This window comes from Leopardus geoffroyi, chromosome B4 (genome assembly GCF_018350155.1).
Source record: "Leopardus geoffroyi isolate Oge1 chromosome B4, O.geoffroyi_Oge1_pat1.0, whole genome shotgun sequence".
Lineage (NCBI taxonomy): Eukaryota > Metazoa > Chordata > Mammalia > Carnivora > Felidae > Leopardus > Leopardus geoffroyi.
This window is the reverse complement of record NC_059341.1, coordinates 134,514,168-134,526,157: the sequence shown is the minus strand read 5'-3', so window position 1 is coordinate 134,526,157 and position 11,990 is coordinate 134,514,168. Positions and strand designations below refer to the sequence as shown.

The window sequence follows — 11,990 nt, the reverse complement described above, 5'->3', positions numbered from 1 at the left end:
GCTTCTCAGCTCCCCCTGGCACCCAGGTGGAGTGGAACGCAAGCCCGAAGACACTACGGCTAATGGCGATGACAAAAAGAGCTGCCCAGGACCCGAAGTTTGCTAGGCAGCCTATACCTGCTGCGACTGTGCAGTGAAAAACACCCAGCAAGAAGAGGCTGTGCCGCGGCAGCCGCTTTAAAGATGCGTCTGGACAAGCTGGGAGCTCGCGATGTGCTGCCACCATCTCATCCACATCTGCCGAGCAGTTTGCCCCGGACTCCTGGCTCCCAGCTCCTCTCGGAGAAGAAGCTGAGAAGCAGCAGGCTTGGCTGCCGCCCAGCGGCCCGTCTGTAATCTTCCTGCTCAACACCACATCTTGGCAGCAGCAGGAGGCAGGCTCAGGCTGCCCCAGAAGCCAGCCTCGAGACTGGTGACTCAGCGGGGGAGGTGGCGGGTGGGACTTGGGGCCCCGGGGGCCAGGACCGATGACAACTGAGCAGAAGACAGGAAGATGAGTCCTGAGCCCAAGCTGAGCAGCAATCTGATGAATTCACAGCAATTCCGTTTGTGTGGCTGAATCCTCCCTGTGGGTTTAGATCCCCTGCTTCCTGCTTTCTAAAATGCAGCCTGACCAAGGCCTAGATGCCGCAGCCAAGTGACCCCTCTTTTCCTTTGCTGCCACCCACCCCCACCCCCAAACCCAAGCAATTATACAGGAACATCCAAAGAGATGTGGGTGGAGATTTTCCTTTATTCGTTTTTTACTTTGGAGAGGAAGGGCTGGAGCAAAAAGATTCTGCCGACACACCAGGCCTCAGAATGACCCTTGCACATGCAGGACTCTGATGGCACTCACTCCAGATCAGGTGATTAGCAAATGTGCCTCATGACAACGACGTCCCCACAGCTGCAAAAGCCCCCTTGCTCTTCCCCATTTTTCTTAATTTTAAAGACTTCTGCCCATCCCCACCTAAGGTAGCCTTGTCATTCTCAATAACTGGCTCTCCTACTCCTGTGGGCTCAGAGCCCCACCCCACCCCACCCCACCCCGCCCCAAAATAAACATGCGTCCCCTAGAGATACAGGCAAATCGACACAGGATGCTGGAACGCAGAGAGATGGCATGCTTCGTTTCATCACCCGCCAGCTTGGGAGAAGGGCTGCCCTCCATCGCACCAGGGAGAGATGGGAAGGAGCGTTGAGGCCACATCACTTTCCAACCTCCCCAGGGCCCCGCTGCTCACACCCTGGCCTTCCCAGGTTTTAAATAAATCAGCAATTGAGAAAAAGACACTGGGGAGCCAAGAGATATAGGGCTCAACTGAACATTTGAATGAAAATTTTCTTCTTGTTCAGTTTCTGTTCAACCCAAAGGTCTCTTCCTCCTCTCCCAAGGGGATGTCTGATGCTTGAAGCCCCCAAAGTCTGGCTGCCAGCCTCCCCGGCAATTTGTGGACCCCGTGGAATGTTTTTAGTTGCAACAACCCCTCACCACCCAGCCTCCCCGCATTCTCCCAGAGGGGTCTTGGGTTCTTCTCAGCGTCTCTCCCCATCATGGTCCGCCGTGCTGTCCCGACTTGGAGGTGCCCAGGGTTGTAGGGGAAGCGTCAGGTGCCCTTGCTTTCTGTCCTCTCCTCATCAGCTGTGTGGACATTGCTGACGGCTCGAAGCCGCCCCTGGGCAGCAGGCTTCACCGACAGGACCAAGCGTTTGCGGAATGTCTCACAGAGCACGATGTACACAAAGGGATTGAGGCAGCTGTTGGCATAGCCCAAGCTGATGGCTGCGTTGTACAGGTACACAAAGGTGAGTGTCGGGCGGCTGATGTACAACTGGGTCAGCTGCAGCACATAGTAGGGGGCCCAGCACACAAAGAAGACCAGGCAGATGGCGATGGCTGTACGGGTCACCCTCTTTGTCCGCAGCCGGATGCTGCGCTGAGAGGCGGGAGCTACGGAGGACATCATGCGCTGCAGGATCCTCACATACGCAGCTGTGATGACCACAAAGGGCAGGGCGAAGGCCAGGAAGAACTGGTACAGGGTGAACCAGTACAGGTCAGTGTCTGGGTTGGGCAGGCGGATGCCACAGCCCACCGTGCCCCCTGGGAAGGGGATAAGCCTAGCGTAGAGCCACACGGGGGTGATGCTGATGAAGGAGAGGGCCCACAGGAGGCAGATCACCAGGGTGGCCACAGAAGGCTTCCGGAACTTGGTGGAGGAGATAGGGTGGACGGTGGCCAGGTAGCGATCAATGGCCATGGCGGTCAGGATGTAGGTGCTGGTGAACTGACTGTTGGCGTCCATGGCCGTGATGAGTGTGCACATGGTCTCTCCAAAGTGCCAGACTCCATTGCCCATGAGCTGGTGGATCATGAAGGGCATGCCCAGGAGAAAGAGGAGGTCCACCACCGAGAGGTTGATGATGAAGATGTCGGGCACGTTGCTGCACCAGTGCAGTTTGGACTTCTTCACCACCGCGAAGATGACTGTGGAGTTCCCGATGATGCCCAGGAGGCAGATGGTGCCAAACACTGAAGGCATGATGATGTTGATGTAGGAGACACTCCCTCTGCGAGGAGGTGACCCTGGGGACAAAAGGAGCGAGCTGTGACCATTTATCATGGACTCCTCTCTAAGGGCTAATGTCCTACTGGGTGCTTAGCCTCCAGCAATCATGTGCTTGCTTACGTCTTTATCTTCTTTCCGTTTCACTCAGGGCTCGCCATTCATCTGGAATCCTTTCCGACTGTTCTCCCTCCCCACACCGTTGCTAATCCTGTCCCCTTGCCCTCCTCCACCGGTTCCCTGGCTAATCCTACCAGATTCTCCCTCACCACCTGTTAGTTGAAGGACCCGGTCCTTTGCTTCCTGCATTGTCTCAGAAGGCACAGATTCAAGAACCACAGCTGTCTGCAGAGAATTATTCTGTGGGCCCCTAGGCTTTACCAGGAAACCTCATCAAAATAGCCAGAAGGACATGAAAGTGTGTGTGTGTTTGTGTGTGTGTGCGTGCGTGTGCACGCGCGCATGCGGGCGAGCAAGAGTATGCATGGGCTCATGCATGTGTTTTCCTATTTGCAGCCCTGATCATCTCATTTTAGAAATCACTGGTTGGAAGCTGTGCGCTGATTCCTAGGCATATCTGTGGGCTACTCTCCTGTGGAGAGAGGTTTTTGCACATCAGGCCTGCAGCCCTCTCTTCTCTTGGGTTCCTATCAGGGACTTCCTTGGTCTGTATCTTCTGAGACTGGGCTTCCCAAGTGAGCAGAGACCAAAGCTGTGTGTTGCAGCCTAAGCCGCTTGAGATTTTTCTCCACCAAGCCTTTCCTCTTTTTTCCCTTCCTCGGAGCTAGAATTTCAGGGCATCTCAGCTCTGGAAATGTCAGGAAGCTTCATTCAGGAAGTTAATCCTCTGGTGGCTCTGTGAGTTATCCCTTCCCATGGCCTTTCCCAGGGGTCAGTAAGGATGTTTCAGATCCCACTACCACAGTTTCAGTAAAAAGACAGGGGGACCAGCAAATGAGTGAGCCTACCCGGCTGTCTGCTCACATACTGTCCTCTATCTTCTCTTGCTTGCTTTTCCAGCCTGGAATTTTTATCCGCAAAGCATTTGGAACTCACGGGTGAATCTCCTCCTGTCTCCCTCAGGGCTGGCCCCCATCCCCTGCCACTTCCCAATGTGCCTTTTCGCTCTTCTCATTCTCCTCCTCCCCGGCCCCCTTCTGCCGCTGCCTGCCCCGCCCCCTTCTCCCCTTCCCCTCCGGGCAAAGCAGACTGCAGGTCTGATCCTCTAGAACTGTAATAAAGTTTCCTGAGCAGTTCCTGAGCGCAGAGGTGAAACCTTCCCACTCCCCACCCCCAGCGCAGAGGAGGGAGGACTCCCCTCCAACACTACTCACCGGCCAAGGTGAGGTTATCGGGGCCGTCCGAGGTGTTGCTGGCATTAGGGCCGGTGGGCAGCAGCGAGGCTTCTAGGTCCATCCTGCCGCTGCCCGTCGCCTGCTCGCCCGTCCACCCACGCAGGCTGCGGCAGCGCCGCCCGCCCGTCCCAGAGCACGAGCCCTGCAGTCCGGAAGGGGGTCTTGCTGGCGGTCTGGCAGCTTCTGCCGCCTCCTAGCCCCGCTTCTCTCCCCACTCCCTCCTTCCCCGGCTCCCACTGACATCACCTAGACACATTAACATTCGGAGGCAGATGCACGTTAACCTCTTCAGTCCCGAGCAGCAGCTCCCGCGTCCGACTGCCTGCGGAGCCCCCGGAGCCTGGGGGAGCTGGTGGGGGCGCGGGGGTGAGCTCAGGCAAAGCCATCGGGGAGGGGGCTTCCTTCCCACGTGCACTGGGGGCTGTGCTCCTGTGCTCCCAGGAGCTTGCCTCCTGGGAGGATCCAGGTGCCTGCAAAGACAAACGGGCTGCCTCCCTCCGGAAAAGTGAATGAGCCTGGCCTAGTCCCTAACCCCAGATATGGGTGGCTGGGCCATGTGGCAGGGGCTAGGGGTGACTTCACAGAGCTCGGAGATGGAAGGCTCAGACCACAGCATGCCTGTCCGCCAGGCCACCCTCAGCTGCTCTCCGGTACCCTAACCATCTCACCGGCTGGACCTCCAGCATCCGCCACAAGCAGATTCGTTGGCCTCTGAGCTGTTGACCAGCACTCAGAGGTGACTGGGGTCACTCTATGATGCTGCTGATGGCCAGGGTCTTAGGGACCAGAAGGGGACACTACCCTCTGCACAGAATTGAGGACCAAACGTACAGAGATTTTTCTTTTTCTTTCTTTCTTTCTTTCTTTCTTTCTTTCTTTCTTTCTTTTTTTTTTTTTTTAGTTTATGTATTTATTTTGAGAGGGAGAGGTGGGGAAGGGCAGAGAGAGAGGGAGAGAGAATCCCAAGCAGGCTCCACGCTGTCAGCTCAGAGCCGGACGAAGGACTCCATCTCATGAACTGTGAGATCATGACCTGAGCTGAGATCAAGAGTCAGGTGGTTAACCGACTGAGCCACTCAGGGGCCCCGAGATTTGATTTTTCTAAATGCTCTGAGGTCCTCGAGGTTTTACCTGGGACTTCTTGAGACAAATTTCAGAGCGTAGCACCCCCGTCCCTGAAGTTGTCAACTAGGAACCTTAGAGGGCAAAGCATTGAGGGAATTCTGGGCAGAGGTGTCCTGCTGCCAGCCTCCAGTGGCCCTCACGGCCAAGAGCTGCCAACACACCTACCGCCAGACTCGGGAGCAGGGGCTTCAGGGTAACAACAGCCTGATCCCTACCTGTGTGTGTCTTCAGTCTTATTTATTCGTTTCATCCAACAAATATTTATTGAGCCCTTACTACTTGCCAAGCACTGTTCTAGGTTTTGTAATGAAAAAACAACAACAACAACAACAACAATAAAGTCCCTGAATCCTTGTCCTCATGGAGATTACATTCAAGTTGAGGAGGGAGGGTTGGGGGGAATGGAAAGTATACAAAAAATAAAAAAGACAATTTACGAGGTTAGGGATTAGTGCTATGAAAAAGAGGGGGCCAGGCAACACTAGGGGAAGTGGAGGTTGCTATTTTACATAGGAAGGCCTCTCTGGAAGTGTTTTCAGAAGAGTCCTGAAGGAAATGAAGAGGCATGGTTGGGAATATCTGCAAGAAGAGCCAGTGCAAAGGCCCTGAGGCAGGAGGGTGCTCACACCCGAGGTAAGAGGCAAGTGAATCTTGTGCTGGAACTAAGAGGACTCCGACAGTATGAAATCCAGGGCAAAAAGCAAACAGGTGCGAGGTGTGCACTCGAGGCAAGACACGATAAGCGTAGGATCAGCTAAACTTACCTACAACTGTCCGCTGCAGCCAGAGCTGAAGTCAGAAGTGGCCGGGGGAAATGTGACATGGGTTACCAGAAACGTCCCATGTAAAAGGCTGCTGCGACAATCCAACTGAAAGAGGATGGCGTCTCAGATCAGGAAGGCGGAGGTGGGGAGAGATGGTGGGCTTGTATACGCTGTATAGAGACCAGAGCATTTGCTGGAGAGCTGGAAGTGTGTGAGAGGAGAGGCATCGGGGTCACTCCCAAGATTGGAGCCCAAACAACTAACGAATGCAGTTGTCATTTACTGAGATAAGGAAGTCTGTGGGAGGAGAAGATTTGGAGGAGAAATTAAGAGTTCCATTTTGGATCTGTTATATTCTGGATGCCTATTAACACCTGAGTGGAAATGTTGGGTGGTAGTCAGATGTGAGTCAGAAACTCGAGGCAGAAGTGGTGCCTGGAGATACAAAATGAAACTGACGACCCTGAATGAGCTCACCTAGGGAGTGCATGCGGGTGGATAGAGTTGTGTGGACTTGACCCTGGGGCATTCCAAAGCTTTCAGGGTGGGAAAATGAGCATTATGACCTCTTCTTCCACTTGCCATTGTCTTCCCGCCTCCATCTGTCCATCCATCTGTCCAGCAAATCATTGGGTTTTTAAAAAAATTTTTTTAATGTTTATTTATTTTTGAGAGAGGCAAAGAGCGAGTGGGGGAGGGGCGCAGAGAGAGAGAGAGAGAGAGAGAGAGAGAGAGACAGAGTCCGAAGCAGGCTCCAGGTTCTGAGCTGTCAGCACAGAGCCCGACACGGGGCTTGAACTCGGGAACGGTGAGATTATGACCTAGGCCAAAGTCAGACGCCTAACCGACTGAGCTACCCAGGTGCCCCCAACAAATCATTCTTGAGCTTCTGCTGTGCACCAGGCACCATCCACACAGTAAAGAAAACAAGTGCCTGCTATCGAGGAGCTTCAGCTTAAGTGGGGACATGTAGCTAATAACGAGCAAGTTGGCAAGTAAACAAGATACCCCTTTCCCTGCTGAGATCCAGCCAAGTCCCGGTGACTTCATCACGAAGGGATTTAGGTGTTCATAAAAAGGGCAAATGATGCCACCACTGCCACTATCGGCACTAGCAAAATGACTCTGCTTGAATTTAAACCATGACTGAGCAGCAAGGGCAGGTTTGATCTTTCTAGCTTTTGCACGCTGGGGGGTGGGGGTGTGTGTGAACACTGAGTTAGTCAACTCACAGTGGCAGCCACACGGGCTGATTACTCACTGTGGTAGCGTCACCAAGGGAATGACTGGGGTCCTTTAGAGAGGAGAGTTAAGGATGACTTCTTTGAGGAGGCATTCGGGTGGAATCCTCAGCATCCATTCATCACAAATGATTGATTTAAACCAGTCAATGGCAACCTCATGACCCTCAGCAGCGGCCATTTTAGGAATGAGCATGTCTACTGGTTGCCCACGTGCACCCCTTCAAATCCTCTTGGCCACACAGGTTATATTCCATCCATTGCTGCAGTGACCCACTCTGCACAGTCCCTGACCAACTTCAGGTACAGGTGCAGGTGCAGGTATGACCTGTTGGCGCTGTGTCTTAGCCTTGCGCTGTGTGTCCTTTACCCTCTGCTCTGTGTTGCTGTCACAACTTAGAATATGGGAATCCATGAAAGTGCCCCATGCATGAGCAGCTCGGAAGTACAGGGAGAGTTAACACCCCTTAGGGTGAACATTTAACCAGTGGATGGGGTGAACCATTTAACCAGCACTCCCGTGGGGTAGAGCAACCAGTCACCTGTACTGATGGCCAACTTGACTTCCTTCCATAGTGCTCCCAGCTTCCCTGCTTTGCTGCTCAGTCCTCACTTCTGATTCCTAGAGCCACACTTTCCAGTCAAACACCCAAGCTGTCAAACACCCAGAGACTTTGTCTCTGGCTCTGTTTTCTAGGAACCCAAGACTAAGGCGTGTGGCTCATTCCTACTGGCAGTAAAGGGGAGGAGTGTTGAGGTGAGAGATGTTTGGCCAAGTTCTTCTTCTTGCAAAGAGGATGCAGGAAGAGACAGTGTAGTTTGCCTCTAGTTTGTTGGATGAATAAATGGCTAATAGAGGACTATATGGGGAAGCCCTGAGAGACATGGGCACAGGGGAGAAGAACACAAGCCCTATTGGCCATGCTCCCTTCTCCAAGGCTCCATTCAGCCCCAGTGCTTCGTGGCCAACCTGGCAGCAGTGGCCACAAGGCCCATGACCAGGCAGTGGGCATCTCTCAGCTGTGAGTTAACCCAGAGGCCACAGTCAGGTTCTTTCTGATGGTGAGAAAGACAAAAAAGATCACCTTCAGGGATAGCGATTCATCAAAAGGATTCATGGAAATCCTAAGGAAGCACGAGAAAGCAGCTGAGGTAAGAGTACTTACATGGGGGGAACCAGAGGGGGCTCAGCCTAAGTGTCCCACTTCGGCTCAAGTCATGATCTCACAGTTTGTGAGTTCAGCCTCGCATCAGGCTCTCTGATGTCAGTGCAGAGCCCGCTTCAGATCCTCTCTCTCTGCCCCTCCTATGCTCTAGTTCTCTCACTCTCTCTCTCTCTCAAAAATAAATAAATAAATAAATAAATAAATAAATAAATAAACATTAAAAGAAACCCTTAAAATGAAATTCTGACATCATGGATGAACCTTGAACACATTCTACTAAGTAAAATAACTAGACACAAAAGGACAAATATTGTATGATCCCACTTATGTGAGGTACCTAGACTAGTCAAATTCTTAGAGACAGAAAGTAGAGTGGAATTTGCCAGGGGCTGGGAGAATGGAGAATGGGGAGTTGCTATTTAATGGCGACAGAGTTTCAGTTTGGGATAATGAAAAAATTCTGTAGATGGATGGTGGTGACGGTTGCACAAAGATGTAAATGTATTTAATGCCACTGAACTGTACACTTAAAAACAAAGTGGGGCGCCTGGGTGGCTTCAGCCAGGTCACGATCTCGCGGTCCGTGAGTTCAAGCCCCGCGTCAGGCTCTGGGCTGATGGCTCAGAGCCTGGAGCCTGTTTCCGATTCTGTGTCTCCCTCTCTCTCTGCCCCTCCCCCGTTCATGCTCTGTCTCTCTCTGTCCCAAAAATAAAATAAACGTTGAAAAAAAAAAAAAAAAACAAAGTAAATTTTATGTTGGGTATATTTTATCACAATTTAAAAATATGTTAAAAGAAAAAGGTATTGCATGCAGTATATCAGTTCAAGAGCTTTCTATGGGATTCCAAAAGCCTACTATAAATCATTTACTTAGACATTGCAGCTCTGTTGCATGTTCAATTAAATATCTTTTTTTTTAAGTTTATTTTTTTGAGAGTGAGATAGATTGTGAGTGGGGGAGGAGAAGGGATTAAGGGAGACACAGAATCTGAAGCAGGCTCCAGGCTCCAGGCTCCAAGCTGTCAGCACAGAGTCCAACGCGGAGCTCGAACCCACAAACCGTGAGATCATGACCTGAGCTGAAGTTGGACACTTAACTGACTGAGCCACCAGGTGCCCCAAATATCTTTTCTTAATAAAACATGGAAAAACTAAAAACACACCACCACTTTGGGCCCCAGAGATTCCAGACATCAGGCCACATGGAGATGTGGGGCAGCAAAGTAACATCTTTGGAAGAACAGATCAGAGTAGGTCACCTGCCTTCTTGTAGGTACTCAGACCTTGTGCTATCCAAGAGAAAATCGGATTTTTTTTTTTTTTTTTTTTTTTTTTTGCCTCTATCAAGTATTAAGACATCAAGTGACCTCAGAACATAGGCACTGATCTGAGATGCCTGTGCCCAGGGGCAAAAAGCTGGTTTCACCTGCCAAAAGTCATAAGAGTTGCCCAAAGTGCATGTACAAAGAACTGTTCAAGGCCTACTTTCCTTAAAAAAGGGCCGTGTGATATTTTGACATGGGTGCCAAACAATTCAGTGAGGAAAAGGATAGATAGCTTTTTCAACAAATGACACCGGGACAACTGGATATCCATGCACACAAAAAATGAAGTTGGACCCCTACCTCACACTATATACAAAAATTAACTCAAGGGATGCCTGGGTGGCTCAGTCAGTTAGCCATCTGACTTTGGCTCAGGTCATGATCTCGCAGTTCATGAGTTTGAGCCCTGCATTGGGCTCTGTGCTGACAGCTCAGAGCCTGAAGCCTGTTTAGGATTCTGTCTCTTCCTCTCTATCTCTGTCCCTCCTCCACTTGCAGTCTGCCTGTCTCTCTCTCAAAAATAAACATTTGGGGCGCCTGGGTGGCGCAGTCGGTTAAGCGTCCGACTTCAGCCAGGTCACGATCTCACGGTCTGCGAGTTCGAGCCCCACATCAGGCTCTGGGCTGATGGCTCAGAGCCTGGAGCCTGTTTCCGATTCTGTGTCTCCCTCTTTCTCTGCCCCTCCCCCATTCATGCTCTGTCTCTCTCTGTCCCAAAAATAAATAAACGTTGAAAAAAAAAATTAAAAAAATAAATAAATAAACATTTAAAAAATTTAAAAAACCACAATGACAGTCTCTTCAGCAAGTGGTGCTGGGAAAACTGGACAGTGACATGCAGAAGAATGAACCTGGACCACTCTCTTACACCATCCACAAAAAGAAACCCAAAATGGATGAAAGACCTAAATGTAAGATAGGAAGCCATCAAAATCCTAGAGGAGAAAGCAGGAAAAAACCTTTTTGACCTCAGCCACAGCAACTTCTTACTCAGCACATTTCCAGAGGCAAGGGAAACAAAAGCAAAAATGAACTATTGGGACCTCATCAAGATAAAAAGCTTCTACACAGCAAAGGAAACAATCAGCAAAACTAAAAGGCAACCGACAGAATGGGAGAAGATATTTGCAAATGACATATCAGATAAAGGGTTAGTATCCAAAATCTATAAAGAACTTATTAACCTCAACACCCAAAAAACAAATAATCCAGTGAAGAAATGGGCAAAAGACATGAATAGAACTTCTCCAAAGAAGACATCCAGATGGCCAACCGATACATGAAAAAATGCTCCATATCACTCATCATCAGGGAAATACAAATCAAAACCACAATGAGGTACCACCTCACACCTGTCAGAATGGCTAACATTAACAACTCAGGCAACAACAGATGTTGGCAAGGATGCAGAGAAAGAGGATCTCTTTCGCACTGTTGGTGGGAATGCAAGCTGGTGCAGCCACTCTGGAAAACAGTATGGAGGTTCCTCAAAAAACTAACAATAGAACTACCCTACAACCCAGCAATTGCACTACTAGGTATTTGTCCACAGGATACAGTTTTGCTGTTTTGAAGGGACACATGCACCCAATGTTTATAGTAGCACTATCAACAATAGCCAAAGTATGGAAAGAGCCCAAATGCCCATTGATGGATGAATGGATAAAGAAGATGTGGTATGTGTATATATATATATATATATATATATATATATATATATATATATTACACATATATATGTATATATATACATATACACATATATGTATATATATACACATATATACACAATAGAGTATTACTTGCCAACCAAAAAGAATGAAATCTTGCCATTTCCAACTATGTGGATGGAACTGGAGGGTATTCTGCTAAGGGAAATTAGTCAGAGAAAGACAAAAATCATATGACTTCACTCATATGAGGACTCTAAGAGACAAAACAGATGAACATAAGGGAAGGGAAACAAAAATAATATAAAAACATGGAGGGGGACAAAACAGAAGAGACTCATAAATATGGAGAACAAACTGAGGGTTATGGGAGGGGTCGTGGGAGGGGGGATGGGCTAAATGGGGAAGGGGCACTAAGGAATCTACTCCTGAAATCATTGTTGCACTCTATGCTAACTAACTTGGATGTAAATTTTAAAAAATAAAATCAAAAAATAAAATAAAATAAAAATAAATAAATAGATCTAATCAGAAAAAAAAAACACAATAAGATACAATTTCACACCCACTAGGATAGTTATAACAGAAATGACAGATAATAATTCTTGGTGAGGATGTGGAGAAATTGAAATCCTCATACATTGTTGGTGGGAATGTACAATGGCACAGCCACCTTGGAAAACAGTTTAGCATTTATTAAAAATGTTAAACCTAGAGTTACCACATGACCCAGCAGTTCCACTCCTGGTTCTATACCCAAGAGAAATGAAAACATGCTCATACAAAAACCTGTAC

At 49.4% G+C, this 11,990-nt stretch overlaps 1 protein-coding gene across 1 annotated transcript; it reads right to left on the bottom strand.

Annotated features, from left to right (window-relative positions):
* Nucleotides 1–713: 713 nt before the first annotated feature.
* MCHR1 (melanin concentrating hormone receptor 1) lies at nucleotides 714–4,411 on the bottom strand. Its single transcript, XM_045465942.1, has 2 exons — nucleotides 3,884–4,411; nucleotides 714–2,569 (listed from the first exon to the last, which is right to left on the bottom strand). Exons 1-2 carry the CDS (start codon nucleotides 3,963–3,965, stop codon nucleotides 1,590–1,592), a joined length of 1,062 nt encoding a protein of 353 aa, XP_045321898.1. The 5' UTR covers nucleotides 3,966–4,411; the 3' UTR covers nucleotides 714–1,589.
* Nucleotides 4,412–11,990: the final 7,579 nt, after the last annotated feature.